Below are 13979 nucleotides of genomic sequence, written 5' to 3' on the forward strand. Positions count from 1 at the left end.
TTCAAAATTTCACAAAGCGTTTTGAGATTATTTTGAATGAAATATTGAAGTTTATAATTAAGTGTTTTGGCAGACCACGCCGAGTGGCCCTATGCATTTTTCTAAAGTCGGGTTTTATTCGAACTTTTGCTAACGACAAAAACAGTTTATCTGTCGTCTCTGTCTCCGGGAACTGCGCGTCACAAAAATGAACCGAAAGCCACTTCAGCTCAGTCACTATAAGAAATCGGCTCTGTCTAAAGCCTTTAAATGTCTAAATATTCTGGCTAATAAATGTTATCTGATTATGTAATCCATATGAAAACGAGAGGTACAGAGGATGTACTCAAACATGTAGCCTGTAAGCGCTTCCCAATGAGAAAATGACAAGACAAGGGTGAAAATCTCGCTCTAATTAAATGTAGCAGGCTAAATCGCCCTGAATTAAAATGTAAAAACAGATCAAATAATGCATTTGTCGAAATGTTGCGATATTGTTTCATTTAAGTTCATAATTATTCAATACATGTTATTTAACCTACTCATAGCTGGACTATATCGGGTCTATAGTTAACCTACTCATAGCTGGACTATATCGGGTCTATAGTTAACCTACTCATAGCCGGGCTATATCGGGTCTATAGTTAACCTACTCATAGCCGGACTATATCGGGTCTATAGTTAACCTACTCATAGCCGGACTATATCGGGTCTATAGTTAACCTACTCATAGCCGGACTATATCGGGTCTATAGTTAACCTACTCATAGCTGGACTATATCGGGTCTATAGTTAACCTACTCATAGCCGGACTATATCGGGTCTATAGTTAACCTACTCATAGCCGGACTATATCGGGTCTATAGTTAACCTACTCATAGCTGGACTATATCGGGTCTGGAGTTAACCTACTCATAGCTGGACTATATCGGGTCTATAGTTAACCTACTCATAGCTGGACTATATCGGGTCTATAGTTAACCTACTCATAGCTGGACTATATCGGGTCTATAGTTAACCTACTCATAGCCGGACTATATCGGGTCTATCGTTAACCTACTCATAGCTGTACTATATCGGGTCTGGAGTTAACCTACTCATAGCTGGACTATATCGGGTCTATAGTTAACCTACTCATAGCCGGACTATATCGGGTCTATAGTTAACCTACTCATAGCTGGACTATATCAGGTCTATAGCTAACCTACTCATAGCTGGACTATATCCGGTCTATAGTTAACCTACTCATAGCTGGACTATATCGGGTCTATAGTTAACCTACTCATAGCCGGACTATATCGGGTCTATAGTTAACCTACTCATAGCTGGACTATATCGGGTCTATAGTTAACCTACTCATAGCTGGACTATATTGAGTCTATAGTTAACCTACTCATAGCCGGACTATATCGGGTCTATAGTTAACCTACTCATAGCTGGACTATATCGGGTCCATAGTTAACCTACTCATAGCTGGACTATATCGGGTCTATAGTTAACCTACTCATAGCTGGACTATATCGGGTCTATAGTTAACCTACTCATAGCCGGACTATATCGGGTCTATCGTTAACCTACTCATAGCTGTACTATATCGGGTCTGGAGTTAACCTACTCATAGCTGGACTATATCGGGTCTATAGTTAACCTACTCATAGCCGGACTATATCGGGTCTATAGTTAACCTACTCATAGCTGGACTATATCAGGTCTATAGCTAACCTACTCATAGCTGGACTATATCCGGTCTATAGTTAACCTACTCATAGCTGGACTATATCGGGTCTATAGTTAACCTACTCATAGCCGGACTATATCGGGTCTATAGTTAACCTACTCATAGCTGGACTATATCGGGTCTATAGTTAACCTACTCATAGCTGGACTATATTGAGTCTATAGTTAACCTACTCATAGCCGGACTATATCGGGTCTATAGTTAACCTACTCATAGCTGGACTATATCGGGTCCATAGTTAACCTACTCATAGCTGGACTATATCGAGTCTATAGTTAACCTACTCATAGCTGGACTATATCGAGTCTATAGTTAACCTACTCATAGCCGGACTATATCGGGTCTATAGTTAACCTACTCATAGCCGGACTATATCGGGTCCATAGTTAACCTACTCATAGCTGGACTATATCGAGTCTATAGTTAACCTACTCATAGCCGGACTATCTGGGCTTTATAGTTAACCTAGACGGAGAAATGACGGATATTGCTTGCTGGGTGGAGACCTCAGCATCTGATACATGGAATCAAAGCATTGAGAGTGTATTCTGATGTAAAGAGCTTTTTTTGTGCTCCTCGGGTTTCTATCGAGTGACAGAAGTTCCCCAGGCGAGAATCAGGAGGACCGTGTGAATTATTAATGAAGAGCCGCTCATCAAACACACGCGTGTGCCAGAGAGAGTCAGCGGGAGACTCAATCTGCTCCATCTGTCTCTCGCTCTACACACACAAACATTACAGGGTCTTTGACACTAGCATGACTGAAATACCACAGCGTGTTTTTAACATTACGCTGATATTAATAGTTCATTTAGAAATGAAAATACTCTGTCTTCTCAGATCAGTGCTGTTGTCCAGTGTAAGTAAGGAATGGTGTATATCCTTCTGGGGGTTATTGCGAAGTAAAGTCTTGATCAGCCTGTGTTTTGCGTTTACAAACTGGGACATGAAATATTGATATGAGAAGAAACCCAGTAACACTTTACAATAAGGTTCATTAGGTAACATTAGTTAATGTATTTACTAACATAAACTAACATGAGCAATACATTTGTTACTGTATTTATTAATATTTGTTAATGTTAGTTAATAAAAATCCAGCTGTTCATTGATTGTTCATGTTAGTTCACAGTGCATTAATAATATTAACTAATACAACCTTTGATTTTATTAATGCATTAGTAAATGTTGAAATTCACATTAACTAAGATTAATAAATGTTAACTAATGTTAACTAATGAACCTTATAGTAAAGTGTTACCAGAATCCCTTTTAAAATGATTATCTTATAATCCATTACAGTGTACTAAACAATCGTTCTAGCAACAAGGCGAACACTTGAACAATATTACCATAAGCCTGCATAAACTGAAGTCCTCCGGGTTTATTTTACAGTAAATACAGTCGATGACTGAGGCAGCGTTTGAATAAATAAGAGAGACCAGAAGCGTCTCAAATACCTGGAGCAGAGTGTTGCTATTGACGACGGTCGTTATTGACGAATAACTGACCTCGGAATGTCACGACTGACCAATCAGAATCAAGCATTTCAGAGTCATGTAATACGATTTTTCCCCCCATATAATACATAAAACACAATAAAACTATCACCATTTGCTGAAAAGAGAACAAGATTTGTGAGATGGTTGAATGATTCCTGTCAGTATCACGACACATCAATAAAGAGAATCCTGCTATAAACGAATAAAGCACTGAGAAACCATCATTTTTCCAGGAGTTTCCCTGTTCTCCGCGCGTCCTCAGGCTATTACAGGGTTAATAGTGGGATGAGTGTTGCCATGGCGACGGCACAGATCTGTGTTTGTGAAGTCAAAGGACTGTTCAGTGTGTGTGGCCGATAGCTTCATTCAACATCAGCGTCTGCCACTGTCATACGACAACCAGTGTACTAACACCTCAGAAACAGCACAGAATCAGTGTCCCAAATTACACACTTCTCATCTCTGGCCCTCGAGTGCAGCTCGAACCCTCTGCCTGTGACTCTCTGTTAACTCGTTCAGGTGTGTTTGATCAGGACTGGAGCTGAACACCTGCAGTGTGCACTATACTCTTATTATGTGCACTATACTCTTATTATGTGCACTATACTCTTATTATGTGCACTATACTCTTATTATGTGCACTATACTCTTATTATGTGCACTATACTCTTATTATGTGCACTATACTCTTATTATGTGTACTATACTCTTATTATGTGTACTATACTCTTATTATGTGCACTATACTCTTATTATGTGCACTATACTCTTATTATGTGTACTATACTCTTATTATGTGTACTATACTCTTATCATGTGCACTATACTCTTATTATGTGCACTATACTCTTATTATGTGCACTATACTCTTATTATGTGCACTATACTCTTATTATGTGCACTATACTCTTATTATGTGCACTATACTCTTATTATGTGCACTATACTCTTATTATGTGCACTATACTCTTATTATGTGCACTATACTCTTATTATGTGCACTATACTCTAATTCTCTTATCATTATACTTTTATATATTTATCCATTTATTTATCCCATAAATGGTATAGAATAGAACAGAATTATGTGAACTGCGTTGTGGGCCTCATGATGAGGCGATAACCTTCACCTAACAAACACTGGGAAGTTTATGAACACACTGCCAAAGTCAATCTGAAAGTCAGATGTAATCAGCCAGACTGAGGCGTGGTGCGCGCGTGAATCTGTGAGCAGGGCGATATCACACACACACACACACACACACTGAGGTGTGACAGCAGCTTCTATTTAAACATCAACACATTCTCAAAAGGTGCTTATGCACTACTCTATGCCACTTCATAGTATAAATAGTTCAAGTAGTGTTCATACTGAAAATGTAAAAAAGAAAAAAAGTGCACTTTAAATGCATTTCTAGGTTCTGTCACTAATGGAGTTCGGCCTCCTGCCACTGTCGCCTCTGGTTAGCTTAGTCGAGGACACTTCATATTCAGCAGTATAACTGATCTGACTGCACTGACGCTGCTGTACGAGGACTGAACTGAGCCGATGATGACATCACTGTTTTCTACAGAACTGCTGTACAGATGAAATTAACGAAATTAATAATTGATGATCTTTACATCGGAACTGAATCAACACTGACCTGAGTTCAGCTGAACAACAGCCTGTTTATCACTGAAGCTGCTTTGAAACAATCTGCATTGTATAAAGATGACTTGACTATAAGTGTTAAGACTGTTGTGTGCCTCCACCGCAGATCTCGTGAGGAAAGGTTCAGATAGGCTGTGCTGGTAGAAGAAGTTAAACCAGCTGTCAGTTTGCAGGCTTTATCTCTGAATCTGAGATGGTTCTGCTGGTCTCTGAAGACCCAGGATGCTTATAGCTGTCCATTAGTGCCTGATCCAAGGCATAAAAATAGGTCAGGACTCTCTCTCTCTCTCTCTCTCTCTCTCTCTCTCTCTCTCTCTGTCTCTGTCTGTCTGTCTCTCTCTCTCTCTCTCTCTCTCTCTCTCTCTCTCTCTCTCTCTCTCTCTCTCTCTCTCTCTCTCTCTCTCTCTCTCTCTCGTTTCAGCTCGTCCTGGTTGCTTTAACTTCAAACCAGTTCCTGATCCGAACACCAGCACAAGTGAAGGTCAGAATCCGCTGACTCTTCCTCACGTGTTCAGTGTTGTCATCGATCTGTGACGTCTGAAACCCATATCACAGAATAACTCCTGTAATCACGAGAATCGGGGACCCAAAGATCTTCATCATTTTCCAGTCCGTTGTGAAGCGTCTGTCTCTCATCTGGTGTGTGTGAGTGTTTAACAGCTCAATGACGCCCTCTAGTGGATCTGAACTGATTAAACATGCAGAGGCTCCAAAGCATCACAGCGAGAGAGAAACATCAGCCTTTATCAGTGACAGTCTGATCCTGATCCTGATCTTAATCCTGATCCTGATCTTAATCCTGATCCTGATCGTAATCCTGATCCTGATCCTGATCTTAATCCTGATCCTGATCCTGATCTTAATCCTGATCCTGATCCTAATCCTGATCCTGTTCCTGATCTTAATCCTGATCCTGATCTTAATCCTGATCCTGATCCTGATCTTAATCCTGATCCTGATCGTAATCCTGATCCTGATCCTGATCGTAATCCTGATCCTGATCCTGATCTTAATCCTGATCCTGTTCCTGATCTTAATCCTGATCCTAAACCTGATCCTAATCCTGTTCCTGATCCTGATCTTAATCCTGATCCTGATCCTGATCCTAATCCTGTTCCTGATCCTGATCTTAATCCTGATCCTAAACCTGATCCTAATCCTGATCCTGTTCCTGATCCTGATCCTGATCCTGAAGTGAAGAAGCTCATGTTCTCTGAGCAGAAGAACAGTTTCTATGAGTGTAAATAGTGCTTTTCTCTTAAAGTAACAGTCCACCCAAATATATACTGTATATATATAATTAATGCATCATTTACACAAACCTGTGTTGTGAAAAACAAAAGATGATATTTTGAGAAATGTCTCAGTGTTTAGTTTTTTTTGTCCATAAGGACAGTCAATGGCTCCGGTGTTTTTTGGTTCCAAACGTTCTTCAGAATATTTTCTTTTGTGTTCAGGTTTAGTAAATGATGACAGGATGATGATTTCTAATGAACTTCTGATCATTTTAACAAAATGCAAAAATAAAAAACAAACACATATACATGCAGTATATCAACTAAAATGACATTAGCACACACACACTCTCTCTCTCTCTCTCTCTCTCTCTCTCACACACACACACACACACACACACACTCTCTCTCTCTCTCTCTCACACACACACATACACACACACACACACACACACACTCTCTCTCTCTCTCTCTCTCACACACACACACACACACACACACACACACACACACTCTCTCTCTCTCTCTCTCTCTCACACACACACACACACACACACACACTCTCTCTCTCTCTCTCTCTCTCTCTCTCTCTCACACACACACACACACACACACACACACACACACACACTCTCTCTCTCTCTCTCTCTCTCTCACACACACACACAGTAAGCTGGTTATTGGATGAGGCCGGTATGATCGAGAGTTGTGTGTTATCTCAGCGGCTCAGAAACTGAGTGTCTGAATGTCAGATGAATGTTTGTGATGAACTGAATTCTGGGATGCAGAAACTCTTACCGTCCAGTTCCTGCGAGCCGTCCTCCTAAAATAACAGTGACAGTGAGGAGACACAAACACTGCAGCTGAACGTGTGTGTGTGTGTGTGTGTGTGTGTGTGTGTTTCTGCAGTGCTCTAAACTTCCTGAAAGATCCAAATATGTCAATAAACCTCTAATCTTAAAGGGTTAGTTCACCCAAAAATGTAAATGATGTGATTAGTGACTCTCCCTCGTGTCGCTCCAAGCCCGTCAGACCTCCGCTCATCTTCGGGACACAGTTTAAGATATTTTAGATTTAGTCCGAGAGCTTTCTGTCCCTCCAGTGTAAATGTGTGTCCGCTATACTGTCCTTGTCCAGAAAGGAGATAAAGACATCATCAAAGTAGTCCATGTGACATCAGTGGGTTAGTTAGAGTGTGTTGAAGCAGCGAAAATACATTTTGGTCCAAAAATAACAAAAACTACGACTTTATTCAGCATTGTGTTGTCTTCCATGTACTGGTTACGAAAATGTATTTTCGATGCTTCAACACACTCTAACTAACCCACTGATGTCACATGGACTACTTTGATGATTTACATTTTTGGGTGAACTGACCCTTTAAAGAAACGTATACGTAACGATACCTTCGGTTTGTCATCCAGGATTTGCTGTCGAATATCTTGATGTTTTTCCAGCAGTCTCTCCAGGCGTTTGGCCTGAGCGTCTTCCAGCTGGAAAACACACACACACACACACACACACACACACACACACACGCTTACAGACGTGTTCCAGTAGGCTACATGTGAAGTTACCCAAAGAACATGTCACGGTCATCACAATACTGAACACAGAACTAACTAACCATTAACTAACCAGTAACTAACCCTAACTAACACCCATCTGTAGCCCAACCCCTTCATGAGCCCTGAATCTGAGTGGTTGGTATAAATCCTCTACATTATTCATCATTCAAAAGCAGAAAAAATATCCTTAGAATAACATACTAAGCAGGATCACAGTTGTTTTGAAAATCCTCATGGCTGTGATTGGCCACAGGTGGTCACATGATGAACAGGGTGATATTGATTCATACAAAACCTCAATAAACTAGAAACTCACACTGGGTGACTTAAAATGCACACACAATCTTGCCAGTTTGACTACTTTTGCTCTGCCCATTAAAATGCTCATCAAGACACTCGATGTTACTCATTTCACTCCTGAATGAATCAGAACGAATCGATTGAGTAAATGATTCACGACTCAATCACTAGAAGCCATTTCTCAATCAGTCTCTGCACACATCATCATAAACTGAGCATCACATATCATTGCTTTGGCACATTAAATAATAACTAAATTATCAAATTACATGCAATCATTTCACACTCAAACACACACCAGCAAAACTCTATGTGCACATGCTTACTCACACCCTTTTAAAAACTGTTCAACTTAAGTTAAACTTACAAATCGAAGATAACAGTGATTTGCTACATTTGTACAGTAAAAATATTGCAATATATTCCGAATGTTAAAAATGAAAGTATCAACACAGTTGGATGTAGCAGAAGTGTGTCAGTGTCATCAGCATCTGTCCAGAACCAGCAGCTGTGTGCTGTAATGACACATGGAGGAGGAGACAGACTGAGTTCTGCACAGGAGAGACGGCCATTCTTCTGTTAGAAACACACACTGTATAAACACTGTGTAACAGGGACTAGTGTTGAGGAAGAGTGAAGGGATTCGGGAGTTTCACTGTGTGCCGAACTGAAAGATGCTCAGGAGAACTGAATGAAAGGTGAGTTAAGTATTGAGAAATGTGTCCTAGAAACTGTCATTTGTTATTTGTCGCCACATACAGGTGTAATTATGTAATTGCAGAAAGAGTCAGTGTAAAATCATAATTTAATGAAAACCATGTTTTTGCCTTCATTTTAAATTGATGAAAGGCTGTTTATTTTGCTGTTCGAACTCTAATGATGATTATACGATCAGTTGCATCTTATTTTTTGTGTTTAGCATATTTTTCCTCTTCTGTACACAAGCTGATCAGAAGAGCTGATGACGGCTTTATGTGTCGCTTACATGTCAGAATATACGGCTACTTTTAATTGTCTGTCAAAGGAGAAAGAGGCTTTGCACCTGCACACTGTGTAATTCTTGCATTGACCAGCAGGGGTTAACTAGTATTCCTGCACTGACCAGCAGGGGTTAACTAGTATTCCTGCACTGACCAGCAGGGGTTAACTAGTATTCCTGCACTGACCAGCAGGGGTTAACTAGTATTCCTGCACTGACCAGCAGGGGTTAACTAATATTCCTGCACTGACCAGCAGGAGTTAACTAGTATTCCTGCACTGACCAGCAGGGGTTAACTAGTATTCCTGCATTGGCCAGCAGGGGTTAACTAATATTCCTGCACTGACCAGCAGGGGTTAACTAGTATTCCTGCACTGACCAGCAGGGGTTAACTAGTATTCCTGTATTGGCCAGCAGGGGTTAACTAGTATTCCTGCACTGACCAGCAGGGGTTAACTAGTATTCCTGCACTGACCAGCAGGGGTTAACTAGTATTCCTGCACTGACCAGCAGGGGTTAACTAGTATTCCTGCATTGGCCAGCAGGGGTTAACTAATATTCCTGCACTGGCCAGCAGGGGTTAACTAATATTCCTGCACTGACCAGCAGGGGTTAACTAGTATTCCTGCACTGACCAGCAGGGGTTAACTAGTATTCCTGTATTGACCAGCAGGGGTTAACTAGTATTCCTGCACTGACCAGCAGGGGTTAACTAGTATTCCTGCACTGACCAGCAGGGGTTAACTAGTATTCCTGCATTGGCCAGCAGGGGTTAACTAGTATTCCTGTATTGACCAGCAGGGGTTAACTAGTATTCCTGCACTGACCAGCAGGGGTTAACTAGTATTCCTGTATTGACCAGCAGGGGTTAACTAGTATTCCTGCACTGACCAGCAGGGGTTAACTAGTATTCCTGTATTGACCAGCAGGGGTTAACTAGTATTCCTGCACTGACCAGCAGGGGTTAACTAGTATTCCTGTATTGACCAGCAGGGGTTAACTAGTATTCCTGCACTGACCAGCAGGGGTTAACTAGTATTCCTGCACTGACCAGCAGGGGTTAACTAGTATTCCTGAACTGACCAGCAGGGGTTAACTAATATTCCTGTATTGACCAGCAGGGGTTAACTAATATTCCTGTATTGACCAGCAGGGGTTAACTAGTATTCCTGCACTGGCCAGCAGGGGTTAACTAATATTCCTGTATTGACCAGCAGGGGTTGACTAGTATTCCTGCACTGGCCAGCAGGGGTTAACTAATATTCCTGCACTGACCAGCAGGGGTTAACTAATATTCCTGCACTGACCAGCAGGGGTTAACTAATATTCCTGCACTGACCAGCAGGGGTTAACTAATATTCCTGTATTGACCAGCAGGGGTTAACTAATATTCCTGCACTGACCAGCAGGGGTTAACTAGTATTCCTGCACTGACCAGCAGGGGTTAACTAGTATTCCTGCATTGGCCAGTAGGGGTTAACTAGTATTCCTGCATTGGCCAGCAGGAGTTAACTAGTATTCCTGCACTGACCAGCAGGGGTTAACTAGTATTCCTGCACTGACCAGCAGGGGTTAACTAGTATTCCTGCATTGGCCAGTAGGGGTTAACTAGTATTCCTGCACTGACCAGCAGGGGTTAACTAGTATTCCTGCATTGGCCAGTAGGGGTTAACTAATATTCCTGCACTGACCAGCAGGAGTTAACTAGTATTCCTGCACTGACCAGCAGGGGTTAACTAGTATTCCTGCACTGACCAGCAGGGGTTAAATAGTATTCCTGCACTGACCAGCAGGGGTTAACTAGTATTCCTGCACTGACCAGCAGGGGTTAACTAGTATTCCTGCACTGACCAGCAGGGGTTAACTAGTATTCCTGCACTGACCAGCAGGGGTTAACTAGTATTCCTGCATTGGCCAGTAGGGGTTAACTAGTATTCCTGCACTGACCAGCAGGGGTTAACTAGTATTCCTGCATTGGCCAGTAGGGGTTAACTAATATTCCTGCACTGACCAGCAAGAGTTAACTAGTATTCCTGCACTGACCAGCAGGGGTTAACTAGTATTCCTGCACTGACCAGCAGGGGTTAACTAGTATTCCTGCACTGACCAGCAGGAGTTAACTAGTATTCCTGCACTGACCAGTAGGGGTTAACTAATATTCCTGCACTGACCAGCAGGAGTTAACTAGTATTCCTGCATTGGCCAGTAGGGGTTAACTAATATTCCTGTATTGGCCAGCAGGGGTTAACTAGTATTCCTGCACTGACCAGCAGGGGTTAACTAGTATTCCTGCATTGGCCAGCAGGGGTTAACTAGTATTCCTGCACTGACCAGCAGGGGTTAACTAGTATTCCTGCGTTGGCCAGTAGGGGTTAACTAGTATTCCTGCACTGACCAGCAGGGGTTAACTAGTATTCCTGCACTGACCAGCAGGAGTTAACTAGTATTCCTGCATTGGCCAGTAGGGGTTAACTAATATTCCTGCACTGACCAGCAGGAGTTAACTAGTATTCCTGCATTGGCCAGTAGGGGTTAACTAATATTCCTGCATTGGCCAGCAGGGGTTAACTAGTATTCCTGCACTGACCAGCAGGGGTTAACTAGTATTCCTGCATTGGCCAGCAGGGGTTAACTAGTATTCCTGCACTGACCAGCAGGGGTTAACTAGTATTCCTGCATTGGCCAGTAGGGGTTAACTAGTATTCCTGCACTGACCAGCAGGGGTTAACTAGTATTCCTGCACTGACCAGCAGGGGTTAACTAGTATTCCTGCACTGACCAGCAGGGGTTAACTAGTATTCCTGCACTGACCAGCAGGGGTTAACTAGTATTCCTGCACTGACCAGCAGGGGTTAACTAGTATTCCTGCATTGGCCAGCAGGGGTTAACTAGTATTCCTGCACTGACCAGCAGGGGTTAACTAGTATTCCTGCACTGACCAGCAGGAGTTAACTAGTATTCCTGCATTGGCCAGTAGGGGTTAACTAATATTCCTGCACTGACCAGCAGGAGTTAACTAGTATTCCTGCATTGGCCAGTAGGGGTTAACTAATATTCCTGCATTGGCCAGCAGGGGTTAACTAGTATTCCTGCACTGACCAGCAGGGGTTAACTAGTATTCCTGCATTGGCCAGCAGGGGTTAACTAGTATTCCTGCACTGACCAGCAGGGGTTAACTAGTATTCCTGCATTGGCCAGTAGGGGTTAACTAGTATTCCTGCACTGACCAGCAGGGGTTAACTAGTATTCCTGCATTGGCCAGTAGGGGTTAACTAGTATTCCTGCATTGGCCAGTAGGGGTTAACTAGTATTCCTGCATTGGCCAGTAGGGGTTAACTAGTATTCCTGCATTGGCCAGTAGGGGTTAACTAATATTCCTGCACTGACCAGCAGGAGTTAACTAGTATTCCTGCATTGGCCAGTAGGGGTTAACTAATATTCCTGCATTGGCCAGCAGGGGTTAACTAGTATTCCTTCACTGACCAGCAGGGGTTAACTAGTATTCCTGCATTGGCCAGCAGGGGTTAACTAGTATTCCTGCACTGACCAGCAGGGGTTAACTAGTATTCCTGCATTGGCCAGTAGGGGTTAACTAGTATTCCTGCACTGACCAGCAGGGGTTAACTAGTATTCCTGCATTGGCCAGCAGGGGTTAACTAGTATTCCTGCATTGGCCAGCAGGGGTTAACTAGTATTCCTGCAGTATTGATCAGTATTTTAGTATTAGTATATTAACTAGTCCCTGATAGCCACTCACCCGTCTGATGGACTGCACCACCTCATTCACGTGCGATCTGTTCATCTCCATCTTTCTCCTACAGAACAGGAGGATTTTACATGTCAGTGTCAAGCAGTGAGTAAAGATGATGGATCAACAACATCTGGGGTTTGCGCAGGAGAATATTCCTGTTCAACAAACAGTCATCTGGTAAGAATGGTGATATTGTTATTTCGATGGTCTGCTTTAAACATTCTACTGACTATAAGTAACTTTGCAACTACATATCAACCAACACCTAACCCTAGCCTTACACCCCACTAATACTCTAATGAGTTAGTTGACATATAGTGGCAAAGTTAAAAATAGTTAGTAGAATGTCTAAAGTGGACCATCAAAGTAAAAACGAATGTCGTTCAGGCCAAACTCGGATCGACTGGTGGAGATGTTGATCTGTGAACTCGTCTAGCATGATAATATAAGACTGATGGGTTAAGTCACTCACTCGTCAGTCAGAGTTTTCTCCAGCGTTCTGGCTTCCTGAAACTTCTCCTGTCGTCTCTTGTCCATCCGTTTCTTCAACTCTTTGTTTTCTCTGAAGAAAATGAAACCAGAACCGCTCAAAAGTTATTTTGAAAAACACTGGAGATTTCTCACAGCATCTTCTTTACTGTTCCACAGAAGAAAGAGAGTCATGCGTGTTTGAGCGTCGTGAGGGCGAGTGACAGATGTGCGGTGATGTTGACTTACTTCTCACACAGATCTTTGAGTTTCTTCAGCTGGTTACTCTGACACTCTTCCGCCACGGTCACCAGCTTCTCTACCAGCTACAGATGAAGAGAAACACAACGTGTGTGTGAGCCAACACTGTTCACAGACCGTCTGATACACACTGACCAGGCAAACTGCACTATATCTGATCATTAAATGATCTGTTACTTCATCTGTTTTGTGATGTTTAGTGCATGCAAGTTTTAATAAATCACGGAGACACTCGTTTCATGCGACTTGCTGTTTTACTCAACTTTGTTATTCTCCTCTTTTACAGGTTACCACCCAACACATCCTTAGACTGCTAGCGCCATCCTCAGGTAAGGAATAATAATACAATTACCATACATCACATCTCCCCTCTTAAGAAATAAATTCCCTTACAAACTAGTTTAAACACATCTAGTATTATTATTATTTTCTCAATTACACTCTATAACTTTAATCAGTGTTGTTCGCATAACCCATTAACTATAAACATCCCTTTACTCTTTAACTCCTCTTTAATGCTTTCATGGAGAATAGAGTTTTGGTG

General features: G+C 42.1%; 1 protein-coding gene across 2 annotated transcripts in view; it reads right to left on the reverse strand.

Annotated features, from left to right (window-relative positions):
- LOC130078821 (1-phosphatidylinositol 4,5-bisphosphate phosphodiesterase beta-1-like) overlaps positions 1 to 13979 on the reverse strand; it is a 66859-nt gene that overhangs the window by 13447 nt on the left and 39433 nt on the right. Inside the window, exons 10-14 of one of the 2 annotated variants that reach the window (XM_056244511.1) lie at positions 13424 to 13500; positions 13179 to 13268; positions 12713 to 12770; positions 7515 to 7601; positions 6907 to 6931 (exon numbers count right to left, since the gene is read on the reverse strand). In XM_056244511.1, the coding sequence (XP_056100486.1) occupies positions 6907 to 6931; positions 7515 to 7601; positions 12713 to 12770; positions 13179 to 13268; positions 13424 to 13500 (337 nt within the window). The remainder of the gene's footprint in view (positions 1 to 6906; positions 6932 to 7514; positions 7602 to 12712; positions 12771 to 13178; positions 13269 to 13423; positions 13501 to 13979) is intronic. The other variant, XM_056244510.1, reaches the window with a different exon arrangement.

The sequence above is a fragment of the Rhinichthys klamathensis genome, unplaced genomic scaffold, assembly GCF_029890125.1.
Source record: "Rhinichthys klamathensis goyatoka isolate OS25496 unplaced genomic scaffold, OSU_Roscu_1.1 h1tg000997l_1, whole genome shotgun sequence".
Lineage (NCBI taxonomy): Eukaryota > Metazoa > Chordata > Actinopteri > Cypriniformes > Leuciscidae > Rhinichthys > Rhinichthys klamathensis.